Source organism: Ammospiza nelsoni, chromosome Z (assembly GCF_027579445.1).
Source record: "Ammospiza nelsoni isolate bAmmNel1 chromosome Z, bAmmNel1.pri, whole genome shotgun sequence".
Lineage (NCBI taxonomy): Eukaryota > Metazoa > Chordata > Aves > Passeriformes > Passerellidae > Ammospiza > Ammospiza nelsoni.
In genome coordinates, this window is record NC_080669.1 from 53,161,846 (window position 1) to 53,175,749 (window position 13,904).

Sequence of the window (13,904 nt, forward strand, 5' to 3'; positions counted from 1 at the left end):
TCTCCATCTCCCTCATGTGGAGCCATAAACCCAGCCTCACAGTATGCCTGAATGTGGGACTGGAAACCACTTGGGTTTTGTGATTGCTTGCTTAATTTGACCTAGAGGCATTCAGGTGAAATGCTCTCTTACGCAGAAAAATAAGCATGATTTTTTTTTGTTTGTTTCCCTATATGCATGAGACAAGGGTGTAATGGATGAGACTAGTTGTTTCTCTTGTTCCAGATGAATAGATGTTCATTATTTTGTGAAGCTCTGTAGATGTGGAGCACATTTCTAACATCTAAATAAATAATAAAATGAAAGGTATGAAGGACACATCGAAATTATTATTATCACTTCTTCCTTGAAAGAACAATGATGCTGTCACATGCACCTTAATAAGAAATACAACAGCCATGGTTTCATAAAACTGGAGTGTGAACCAACAAAATTGCATGAAACAACTTGCAGTTTGCTTTCAAAATGTTGGTATCTACAGTCTATGATTTGCGGGCATTTGCTAAGGCATGTTTATCAGAGCTGTATTGAGCTTGTTGCAGTGTTAGTAATCACTTCATATTCCACAAATCTCTGGTTTTGTCTGTGGAATCTTTTTTTTTTTTTTTCTTCTTTCACAGCTGTACAAAGATGGATGAAAAACTCATTTCTTTTTGCATGAATTTACAACCATTCAACAGTATTTCTGATGAACTGTTAAAGCTTGACTTTGGCAAGGTCTGCAGCAGAAACACATCATTAAAATAAGAATGCCATGTTACAGGAGAAGTAAGATTAATCCAGCAATACCTGTAAAAAACTTAGGTTTGTTCTTATATAGCAAACTAGTTTTCTGTATGAAATAGGAATCCCTGTAAAGCTTAGTTTGTGCTGGTATAGCTGTATCAATCTTAGGATAAGCGTGCCATTGCAGCCTTCTGAATTAAGTATTACACCTCTCTGCACTTTTCCTACATATAGCTATCTGCAAAAATGCATAATGTGGGTATAAACTTCTTTCATGGCTATGCTATGGTAAATACTTACAGGGTGCTTATTTATTTGCAGGGTGCATCTACATAAAAAAAATAGAAGTAAGGTTTTCATACAATTCTGCATTTTTTGGGTAATCGATATGTCAGTTGCCAATATTCCGTCAGAGCAATAACCACCAGAACTATTTCTTACAGCTTTCTGTCTCCTCAAACCTGCTGTCATAACTGCAGCTGTTGTCATGCCCTGGTCGACCTTTCTGTGATCTAAATTAGCTTTTAACATTAGCTTCTCTGTATTTTACATAGTTTTGATAGGATCATATTCAGGGGAAAATAAATACATAGCATGATATTGTAAAAATATTAAGATTTGTTGAAATTAAACTCCATATAGCATGGGGTGTTTTTTAGAGACTATTACATACATATGTGCTCTGTAATTATGTGAAAAACTTTCAAGAGAATGATTAGTATGTATTGTGTCTTAAAGGATTGACCGTGGTCCTCAAAATAAGAGTCGAAATAGATGTTGTTTCTGTTGTCTGTGCAGTTGCTCATGAGTGTCTATTGAAAATGCTACAGCTGTAGAGAGTACCTGTAAAGACCCTGCTCTGGTATGGTTGAAAAATTAGTGAACTGTGTTGTAGCATTTATGATCTGAAAGAAGCTTCATGTTCCTGTATATTCATAGCTAATGCTTTTACTATCACTAGAGGGCACTAAATACAAACACTGAATTACATATCTTATCAGAAGGTATTAATTTTTTTCTTTTTTTGTTAAATTTAAATAATAAGGGACCCTTACTATTTATTAAACATCTTAGCTCCTGGGTTTTACTACATAATTCCCCTAAAGTAGTTCAAAGGAACGTCATCATCTCAGTTTGTTTAACAACAAAAAATTCTCGTATTTTATTAATAAGAATTATATATTCCAAATAAAAATATCTGAAAAATGAAACTGTATAGGCTAGTCCATAATTTTTAACAATTGTAATTCTGACAGGTCAAAGGTTTCCAAGAAAACCTTTTTAAAGCAGTATAATCGTGCTGCAGTTAGCACACTTAAAACTTCCTTCAAAAGAACTGGAGATATGTTCTACTCACTGTCATCAATTCTCAACCACCAGTGAAGTTTATCTCTTTTTGATATCAGCATGAGACCCAGCTTTGTCTCTGTCCCGATAGCTCACTTAGGGTGTGGCAGCTGGTTGTCACAGTTGAAACAACTTCTCATATTTGTAAAATTACTAATGGTATGTTTGGGACTTTCTACTTAAATCCTACAAGCGTAGATTCTTATGTGGAACCCAGAGAATTTTTGGTGAGGCTGTTTGATTCAGTGTAGTTTTCTTGTCTCTGGCTGTCCTGCTGCTTCCTCTAGTCCGGCTCTGGGTTTTGGCTGAGTCCATCCACATGCTCTTGCTTGCTGGATGAAATGACCATTCTTTTCTGCGGTGTTCTTCCAGCACTGAGTAGACTCTCCATTTTGTGGGGAAGCTGTGGTGGTGTACATACCAGCACAGCTCACAGATGGAGCTGGCTAAAGCTGTGAAAACAGTGCTGTGTTTGTGATGAGTAGGAGCTGGATTTGACACAGGTGATTACTGCTGTTCTCTCATGTGGGAAGGTCAGTCTAAAAATCATAGAATCATAGAAATGTTTGCATTGGAAGGGATCTTAAAGATTACTTAGTTCTAACTACCTGCCACTGACCTTTTTCATGTTTTAAAAGGTTCATCATTTGGCTTATGAGATTTGTTCAGGCTGTCTGTTCTTGTTTGTAGTGCATACAACCTTGAAAACTAAAACAGGTGATAAGCTCAGATGTCTACTTCTTTGCTTTACTTTCTGCTGCTTACTAGACAAGATGCACTACATCCAGCACACTTGTATTCAGAATTGATGCTCAGACATCTCTCAAAATGCTCTTTGTGCAATAGTCAATCCAAGGAGTTGCATTTGAGAGCACTGCTCTTCTCTCAAAGCTAAGTACATTTTTATATTACCCATCACTTATCTGTAGTAGGAAAGACCAAGGTGGTAAGTCTCCCATGTGACAGTTCATAAAAGTACTGCAACTGAATCAGAAAATCAGAGAATAAGGTTGAAAGTGACCCCAGTGGCTCATCTGGTCCCACCTTGTTGCTCAAATAGGACCATCCTGGAGCACGTTGCATGGGATTGAGTCCAGACGGTGCTTGAATATATCCAGTGAGGGAGACTACACAGCCTCTCTGGCAATCTGTTGCAGTGCAGTCACCCACATAGTAAGGTTCTTCCTCATGTTCAGGGGGAACTTTCTGTGCATCAGTTTCTGCTCATTGTCTCTTGTACTATTGCTTGGCACCACTGAGAAGAGCCTGGTCCAGCCTTTTAGCATCCTCTCTTCAGATACTATATACATTGATAAGGTTCCGTCTCAGTCTTTTCTTCTTGGAGCTGAACATGCACAGGCCCCTCAGCCTTTCATTGTAAAAGAGATACTCCAGCTCCCAAATCGTCTTTGCTTCCCTCTTCCAGAATTGTTCCAGGAGTCCTATGTCTCTTTTGTGCTGAGGAGCCCAGAACTGGACACAGCACTCCAGGTGAGGGCTGAGTAGAGGGGCAGGATCCCCCTCTGTGACCTGCTGGCGATGCTCTTCCTTCTACACCCAGGCTACTGCTGACCTTCCCTATGTCATCTTGTAGTGTGTGTTGGTTTCAGCCCAGTTGGTTTGAAGCAGTTTCAGCTGGCTTTCCTTGCTTCTTGTTGCTCCTTTGGTGCTAGAGAATCAGGTCTGGTGTGCTGTGTTTTCTTATTTTCATTATTCTCCACAGTAGCTGTAGGATTATAAGTTAAATAGAGTGAGGTTTTTCTTTTACTACAGAAGATTTTCTCTGTCACATTTATAATATTAGCAAGGTTTTTTTTTCTACACAATGTACATAATAGAAATTAGGAAAAGAGGCACTAAAACTGTGTGCACTGTTCCATTACGTGTGTTGCCAGAATAAGAGGTTTAGAGCCTCTCTTTTTATTTAGAGTCACAGAAGACACAGATTTTTGGGCATGACAGTATCACTATGAAATGCCCTGTTGTGACTTTACATACTCTTCACGGTTCCTACTTTCTTCAGTGTAGTTCACTTAGTCATGATCCGTGCTCCTTATTGATGGCGTCCTTGCAGACATTAAATTCCCTGAACTGTATGTAGTTTTCCCCTTAAATTCCCTGAGCTGTAGTTTATAGGAATGATGTCAATATTCTAAACAAGCAAGGCTGCTGGTGGTGACCTTCACATCCTCACAGTTTATCCCATGAAACCTCTCCTCCTCCCAGTTGTTTCTGTTCTCAGGAAATTTTAACTCTGGAAATTTTCACGGTAGTGACATAATTGCAGATCATCAAAGATATTTAGTACCATGAAACAGTTTGAAGTCTTGCAAAACCTTACTTAAAACAGTCCCGTTAGATGAAGACAGCCTGTTTATGACCATTAGGACAGAGTCTATAACAGATTCTTAGCCCACTCAATGTGCCTTCTCTCAACATTGAGAGTTGTGCAGAATATTTTACAATTATAAATCAAATGCTGTATGACAGTACAAGAATATTATGCTTAAACACATAAATGATACTGACTGGCATTAATTACGCTTTTATGTCTCACTTCCTTATTGAGCAAAACCAGGAATATGTACATATCAGCTTTTCTGCCATTATACTCAGGACTGGGGTTTCATGAAGTGGTCTGAACCGACCTATCCATCTTGCTTGGGAATTTTAAGTAGCAAAAATTAACATTTTTGAAGTCTTTAAAAGTATGCTAAAACTTAACATGGCAGCTCCTGGAATCTCTGCCGCCTTTTCTTATGACTTCTTTGGGGAAAGTTGTCCAAAATCATTGATTAAATAATAGCTAACTTTTGCTAAGGGTGTTAAGGGACTTCATCATCCTTGAGTCTTTCAAGGTCATTGTCTTCATTCTTTCAAAACACATAACAGTGCTCATTAAAAACTTTCTTCTTTTTTTTTCTCTGAATTATTTTATTACTCACTTACTATAATTTCAAATTACACTTCTCCCATTTCCATATACTTTGATTGATTGGAACCATTGTAGAAAATGTCATTATGTCCTTCCTCCCCCATATTTTATCTTCATGGATGTATATTTGTATGAAAAACAAGAATCCCTAAATTTTTTTTTTTTTTATCTTGAATTCCTCTAGGTATTTAGTTAGTGGCAGCTATTTGCGATGCACTCATCTATCCACCATAACCTCCTCTAAAGCTAGTTATCCAATGATTGTAACCTGGGAATTCAGGAGGAAAATCAACCATAACCATTCTTGTAAATAAGAGCTGGTGTGAATTTCCTCACTCTCCACAATTGAGATCATGTTGCCAAAGTCAGGGGGCATGCTTTCTAAATCAGTGAAGTTATATAATTCAATTCTATTACAGCAATCATTAATTTTATGAGGTTGAGACTATGAGTCTTAAAAAAATAGTAGAAGTCAGTAATAAGCAGTGCATATCAGGTGTAATTGCCTTTTATCAGTATAGTTAATATGGAGCTAGAGTGAATTGATGTAACATATATTTACATGGAGGAAAATGTTTTTTCCTGGTTTTGTATCAAAGTGACCTAGCTAATAACTTCATAAACACCATTCTTCAATAAATTCCACCAACTGTTACTCAGTAATTCTTGTAGAAGTATCTTTGTCTCCTACGTTAGTGGGGAAGAAAAAAAAAATTGATGACTTTTTAATACGTGCTCAACAGCTGGTGTAATTTACATACCAGCCATTCTAAATAGTTCTTATCTGAATCAAGTTCTTTTGGGAACAGTTCTTTGGGAAGAGTTGTTAATATTTCATGAGGCAGCAGCCTTTAGTAGCAAAGTTAGAAAAAAATATTTAAGACTTGACTTTTTTATGTCTTCTTATACAACCTATTGCAACCAAAACTCACATGCTTCATTCCTAAAGTAGCCAAAAGTTAATTTACCATTTTCTAAGTCATGCTTGAAATTTTTTCCGGAAGAGGAAGGCATCATTTTTCCACTTTTGTGTTGATGCTGGGTAGGTGGCAGCAGTGCTCTCTTGTGCGTGATAGGAAGACAATGAAACACAGATGTAGAGAAGCTCTGTATTCAGCATTACGAAGTTGAGCTGGAACAATCAGGAGAAATATTTTCTAAAAGTTTCTTTTGATGTGTTTAATGTCTTGCTGAGTGTCTAGTAACCCCAGGTCTGTTTTCAAAACTTAATTGTTTTGTAAACATCTAGCTTCATCCATTCAGACCAAGTATAACTGTGCATATTAAAATGTGCCAGAAAAGTTTTTTATTATCTATAAAATTTATTTATTAAGGCAAACAGTATGCCTTCCACAAGAAAATACTTTTAAGTACTGATGATCTGTTGATTGTATCCAGTTGTCCTACTGCTCTAGGTTTCTCTGCTGTAAGGAAGAGATTTGTTTATATAATATTTTTCCCTATTGATCTTTACAGGTTCAATTCTTTTTGAAGCACTTAGTGTTGCTGACTACTTCAGCCAAAACCTCTCTTATGACCATTCTCAGTCAGCATGTTCCAGTGAATCAGCAGTGTGGGATTAGGCTGAGCACTGCACCTCATTCAGCTTGTTCTTAGACATTTGCCCATTGTCACTCTTTCTTTCTTTTGACACAACAAAGACTGAAATTTGCTGGAGTAGTGCATGTGCCTTGCACAGAGTGGAGCAAGATAATCAGAGAACCATAGAATGGCTTGGGTTGGAAGGGACTTTAAAGATCATCTAGTTCTAACCCCCCCTGCCGTGGGCATAATGTATTCCTCCTTTCAAGTTTTGGTCTCTGAGTGGCAGATGGTGGGATCTTTCATTTAATGCTTGAGTCAGCTCACTGACACACTCCACTTTCAATCAATCCCTTCTTTTTTTCAATGATGTATAGCTGTAATTGATTATAATAATCTGCTGAGGCAGAAAGAGCAAAAGTTGAATAAATACAGTGAGAATTTGAGGACTCTTATTATCTCACTTCTTACATCTCCATGGAAGCTTAACATTTACTGGGAATTGTAAGACACATGACTTGCTTTAGCTTTATAATAACTGCATTTACCTCTTTAAATAAAAAGCATTAGCAGCCTGGCCCAATAGTCTGAGGTGGTTAACTTTTTAATGTAGATGACATAAAAGCCAAAAACATTCATTGTTAAAGCACATCATAAACTACTCAAGAAATATAGATCTATTTATGCTGGGTTTCTTTCCCATAAAAAACACCTCAAAAATATATTTTTCTTCCATATGAAAAAATAATCCCACTAGGCAATCCAGACAGATGTATGCACAATACTAATTTTGACTGCTTGGATGGTGTGTCCATTGAAAACTGGTTAATGCTGCTGAAGTGACGAGACTTTAGCCCAATTATTTTTGAATGGCATGTGAATGCTGCAGGCAGGAATGCCATTAGGAAAGGGCATTTGCTGTCCGGGAGGGGGAAAAAAAAAAAGGAAAAGAAAATAAGAAAAAAAAGTATCCCATGCCCAGGAGAGTCCCCAGAATCAGCCAATGAGAAATTACCATAGATCATGGTACCAGCCCTGTGGATTTATATCTTTTAGGGTGACACACTATTGGCTGCTAGTATGGCTCTATGGGAGGGATCGCTGCCACTGTCTGTGCCTTCCTCTTCAGGTCCTTATTTGGTAGCTGTTGATAGAGCAAGTCTTTGAGCAGCTGAGCATCTTGACATACATTATTCATTAAATCCTGGTGTTCAGGAAATATGCATATCCCTAGCTCTTCAGAAATTTCTTCAGCTCGTACAAAATGTGTCTTCAACGTTGCCTCTGAATGCTTGGAGTTTCACAAATGGCATTTATACAATCGGAAGACCACACGGTTGGATTTCACTTCAGTATGCCTCCTGAGCACACAGTTGCTGAGAACCTGAAGACCAGCAAAAAGAATTAGGAGAGGGAGGACGGAATCTTTATTCTTGGAAGTCTTTTGCAGTGTCAGATAGCAAAGAACTGATAGCTTAGATTGGTAGTATAGAAAAAAAATCGAAAATGCCTGAGGCAAACTATTTACTCTCAGTTTCTTGGGGCTACATAAAGGTAGGATTTTGTTTTACCTTTTAAGAACTTTGATTTATGGTGCATGATTGCATGATCACTTTATAGCGTGAGGATTTGTGGGTGATACGATTATGAATAATTTGAAGTGAAAAATCAGACAACAAGCCTTTGTTCAGCAAGAAGAATGAACTGCACAGTATAGTCTTTCTTAGAAACTGTGCTGGGACTTTTAAAATAATATTACTTCGAAGAATGATTAGACCAAATCTAAAGCCAAAGAAATTAAGAACAGTTTTGTGTTCTTTCAGAAAAAGGTTGCTACAAAACTATATTTCTAGCCACTAAAAGGTTTTAAAAAACTCCAAATACCAAAATCAGAGATACTATACAATAGAAGAGAGCATGAGTAAAGAAGCTGAGGATAATGGGTGGATGCATGACTCATACTGGTTTTAATAGCTGAAGAAATGTGAAATTATGAGTACTGTGTTTCAACAGCATTTTTGGTAGCCTCTGTGACTGTGACAGCTTATTGATTAAAACCTTGGAAATTGCCATCTTTTAATACTGATCTACGTTGTTACATGGGGCAGTGTGAACTAACTTGAAATAGCAATACTGCTAGAAAATGGAATTAAATAAGCTTTATCTCTTTTATGGAAAAGTTTTGCATCAAGGAGTTAAATCAGTGTGCCTGTCAACACACAGAACTGAAATCCACTTAATAGGAAACCACATCTGAGCTTGGTTTATCCCTAAAAAATTATGTTTGTACTTAAGAAAAATGCTGCTGCTTGTATACTTTTATAATTGTTTATTGAGTGTGTAAAAAAAAATATCCTGTGCTTGATATACCATACATGTACCAAATCATTCTGCTTTAAAGAAATTCTGATTTCTCCTGAACTAAATAAAGCATATGTGGAATTAAATGACTAAGAATAGCACAAGCATTACATTTAGACAATTGAATTTCTTTTATTAATACCTACTTTTACAATAGATATGTGTCTTTTAAAATAGAAATGTTAAGCTTGATTATGTCCAATTATGAGTATTTTCAGCTAATGCTGAATTGTTGCAATTGATTATCAAGGATTTTGATCAGTCATCTGTGAAGAAATTCATCCCATTATTCTAGCTAGGTAGATTACTTTCTTGTTTGCCAAAGCAATAAGATGAAATTACTTTACATTTCAGCTAAAAATAATTTATTGTAATTTACTAGAAAGTATTTCCTGCATTTCTAGGCAGCTGTTGTCATGTTCCTCTTGCTAAATCAGAAAAATTCAATCACCAATTAAAAAAAAAATTAAAGTTCACTATTACTGTTTAGCCTTTAGAATTCATAGGCTTTTTTCTAATTGAAGTTTAGCAGAGACCATGGTGTAATTGAGTACACATGGGGAAAAAATGTTCTTTGTACAGAGACTGTCCTATACTGTCTACAGACAATGATTTTAGTTAAGAAGCTAAGTCGTCCGTAAGCACAATTTTATTACAGCGCTTTTTGAGAGAAAAAAATGTGAGAAGAAGCAAAGACATTCTATTTTTTGTGACATTCCAAGCAATTATGTAGAGAATTTATGAAATTCTGAAGATTGAAATATCTTAGTCCCAGATTGTAATATATTCTAAGATGTATCTTATTGTTTGTAATACAAGATATAACACTGTATATGTTTCTATCCCTTATTATATACATATTTCTGTGTACTTCAGGCTGTACTTTATCTCCTGTGAATTATATTTTGGAAAATAGGAATGCTTACCCCTGGTTTTTGTTGAATATCTTTTACTGAAAAAAATGAGCACCACTATCATAATGACAGCCTTTGAGATATCTGCCTTTCTGTAGCTTGTTATAAAAACCAGTGCCTGGCCTTGATACCAATTAAACCCATGGGCTTTCAACACAAACCTTTAGCTATTAAGAATGCTGTTAATGTATCCAGAATGCTGCTAAAAATCAAAGATGGTTTTGCATCGATAAGCACTACAGACACAAGCCTTATGTTAATTTGTAAGGCTGACTTATTTAAAATTCCTTGTTATATTGTACAATACAAGCTTTTCAAATCTAGTAATATAGTTTATTTGTTTTGAGATACAAGTATGTTCTAAAAATAACATTGGTAGGTATTTCAGAAACAAAACATAGTCATGTAAGTTGAATGTTGCAGGTGTTAGTAGTATGTTGCATGGATGTATTCTATTTCATGTAAGTTTTTAGAAATGTTACCTAGAAAAGAAGCAGCTGCAAAGGCTGAAACTGGGATCCTTGCCCCACAGGTTTGGGAGCTAGTGCTATGAGGGTCGCCTGTCACTTTTGAGGATTTTTATTCCAGCCTCCTCTGGACTTGGAACTTGATAAATGCTCAAACTGAAGGCCAGGCAGGACTAGGCTTTTTGGTCCATGTTTCACCTTCAGTATTGGTGCCAAAGGCTGTGTTGGAGGCAGCCTCTTTCCTTCTCTGCAGGAACAGAAAGCCTGTATGGAAGAGACCCTGCTGCTGCAGAGTCTACAGCGAGAGTGGTTCTGTGTGCTTCCTCCACACAACTAGCTGCTTCTTTACTTAAGCTCTTTGTTATTGAGTCAAGAGCTTTACACAAAATTTGTAAAGTCTTCTAAAGTGTAAACAATAACCCGCATATGTATAAAGTGTGTGGTCCAAACTCGTTCATGGCCATAAATCAACTCTATTTAGATCTTGAAGTTAGTGATTCTTTCTAACATACATTCAAACTCTTCTAAAAATTCTATCAATGCTCTGGTTGCCATCTGGGAACATGGTTACTCCAAAAGTTTGTCTGTGTTTTTCTGTGTGTCTTTGCTGGCATCAGAAAAGTATCGTATTTTTCAAAAAACTCCTCCAGGTAGGCTTATCCTAGGCTGACAGCAGTAATATAAATACAGAGATGTGCACACATTGGGCTTTAGCCCAGAAAGACCTAAACTACAAACCTCTTCTTGGGAACTTAAAACAATTAGGAAATTGTTCTCAGTTAATTATCATTAAAGTATGTATCTTTATTCTCAGGTATTACAGTTTTTGCTAGAGCAGACTTCTTAGGGAGATAAAGGTGCATATCTACTCTTTTCACTTTAGAGACATTTTCAATGATATTGGAATGCTCTGCTGGTATTTGCGTTGAGGCTCTGCTCTTTCTTATTCCCCCCATCCCCTTAACGCCAGCTGAAATTAACATTTAAAATAAATAGAAACAAATGAAATTTTTAAAATTCTGCCTAAGGAAATATTTTCAGGGTATTTCTTAAGAAAGAGCTTATGGCTCTATTGCTCTGACATCAGTATTTGGCAGTGAAAAACTGTATCATTGACTTAATGGGCATTTTATTGCTAGTTCATTTTCAGGGTGATTTTCTAAGGATGTAGTCAAGGACTGTTACATTCCAAAGGACGTATGTGTCATTTTTCCAACCCAACACTGCCTAGTGGGATGTGTGAAAATCTTTCTTTCTGAGAAAAATACAATATATGCATAGATCTGCCAAAAACCTCTGCTTCCTCCCCATGCTGAGCTCACATATCATAATTAAATTGTATGGTTTAAATGTTTATTAATAACAAGAGTTTTGATCTTAATGATTTATTTTCTTATTTGGAAAGTATATTACATTCAGATTTTTAAAATTCTTATTCAACATATCATCTTTAATATTTACTGCTGTTAGGAACAAGATGGTTTTATGTCCTCTTTGACTTGTTTTGAACATAACATGCAGCGTGTTATTTGCAGGAGGCCAAATTATGAGATTGTGGATTCTAGATAAGTTTCAAGCACATTGGGGTGTTTCTTGAATAAATAAAACATTGTTGGCTCATGGATGTAACCAGCTTTTCTGGTTGGCAATAAGAGCTTGTGGGACCCATGAGAGGCGAACTTTCATTATTAAGTAATTGTGCAGAGCTGTGTAAGATGTGTATCTTTGAAAAAAGTCATTATTTATGGGTGCACTTGGGCCCAAATTAAATCTTTGAGAAATAGGTAAAAATTGGGAAAAAATAATAGGGTTGCATTTGGTTTTGCTGTTTTGATTGCTTTTTTCTTAGAAAAAGGAATTTTTTTTCCTCAAAAGGCAAGTTATGAAACATAAGTGGACTGAGCAATATACAGATACAGTGAAACAGAGTATAAACAAAAGAATGACTGAATATCTTGATTACTGTTTGTCTCTCATGTTTGATTTTTTTAATATTCTCAAAGAGCGTTATTGTTCTGCATCAGCCACTGCTGTCTGCATATGGTCTTCAGCTTCATCTGATTCAATGGCAATGACGGTTGTAAGGCTTTGTCACATAATTAAAAAAATTAAAACAGTTCTCTAAACTCCTGCTTAGTCCAGAAGTTTTCATGTCAATTAAAGTTTTGGTCCTGTGGCATCAGCAACATGTGGAAGAGTATGAGAAAATTGTGCAGCTACAGTTCTTCTAAGCCAAAGGCATCTCCAATTGAATTTACTCTCAGCAGGAGGGCCTTACAGAGGCTGAGGGACTTGTTCCACTTTACACCCTTGTTCAGCAGTTACACAGACTATTCTGCAGTTCTCATGCAAATGGTTGAGTTTTCATATTCTACTGACTTGTGGGGTGATGGGAGGTGGGAAGATGAGGGTTGCAACAGACTAGTGGGGAACACAGCACTAGAAAAGAATGTTATCTACCTTGCATTTGCTGTGGATATTCATACAACAAATACTGAGCTGAAAATTCTTAAAGAGTATATGCTACATAAGTTCCATAAGATGATTTCCAGTATGAAATGACAACCCTCTCTACCCACTCCCTGAAGTTAAATTTATTACTTGGAGGAAGAAAAAATCCTTCCTATTTCCTATGTCAGGCACCTGCAAATACTGATTTGTTCCTCCTTCAAAGCTGGAAAACCTTTAAGAAGACATCCTGAAGAGAACATGCCAGTGGTAGCTAGATGGTCTTTTATTCCAGAGTGTCAGACATGACACAATTAGTGTTTTTCTGCAGCAAAAACAGCAACACCAAATTGAGCATTATGTAGAAGTGTTTACTAGGAAATAACCAGGGAGATGAGGATCTATTGAAGTTAGGATCCAGTGAACTAGCTAATCAAATTAAGGAAGAGAGGATATTGAAGTAGTAATGGATAAACTGATGACATGCCTGGAAGTTAATGTGGTTTTGTCAGCTCCTGACATTTTATTAATATTCCTATACTCAATATTTAATTTGAAGCTGCAGTCTCTAGATGCTATCCGGAGACAAGCTATTCCACTACATCTTCAGTTTTTGTCTTATATATTACAGTTTCTCACCTTTTGTGGGAACAGAAGAAAAAGTGTGAAAGCATGACTTAAGTGTCTTAAGTGTTTAAAAGTCTAAAAGACAGACTTTTAAGAAAAACATCTTGGTATTTTTGGACCAGTCATTATATTGCTTGGTAAACTTGGCTTGAATTTTCAACATTTGACATTGGTGACAAACATTAGGCGTTGCTGAAGAGGTTGAGACTGGTTTTGTCTAGAGTGCATAGCTTGGTAGTTCTCATATTATGTGTAGCTGTGTTTGCAGTATGGTTCTAATTTCCAGACATGTGTTGAGCACTTCCTAGCACATGGCTATATCTGAGATCAAAGCTGAGCCTTTGGCTTGTGACTAAAGTAGGATTCAGTCTTTGTTGCTCTGGAGCTTCCTGAGCTGATGACACGTCAAGATGGCAGCAAAATGCAGTGACTAATGGTTAGAATGTTTTATTAAAGGTAATTTTGTTGGGCACATTGTGAGCAATATGGTAATTGGTGGCTTACAAAGATATTGTGAAGAAAATAACACCTTTCATT

The 13,904-nt window shown here is 36.5% G+C and overlaps 1 protein-coding gene across 2 annotated transcripts in view; it reads left to right on the top strand.

Moving 5' to 3' along the window:
* The window catches only part of PDE4D (phosphodiesterase 4D), a 348,269-nt gene that overhangs the window by 320,011 nt on the left and 14,354 nt on the right, over window positions 1-13,904 (top strand). Inside the window, exon 1 of one of the 2 annotated variants that reach the window (XM_059491976.1) lies at window positions 7,159-8,104. The exons of the other annotated variant lie outside the window; for it this stretch is intronic. Within the exon in view, the coding sequence (XP_059347959.1) occupies window positions 8,057-8,104 (48 nt within the window). The 5' untranslated portion in view covers window positions 7,159-8,056. Of the gene's footprint in view, window positions 1-7,158; window positions 8,105-13,904 lie in introns of those variants that run through there. 2 annotated transcript variants of the gene reach the window in all.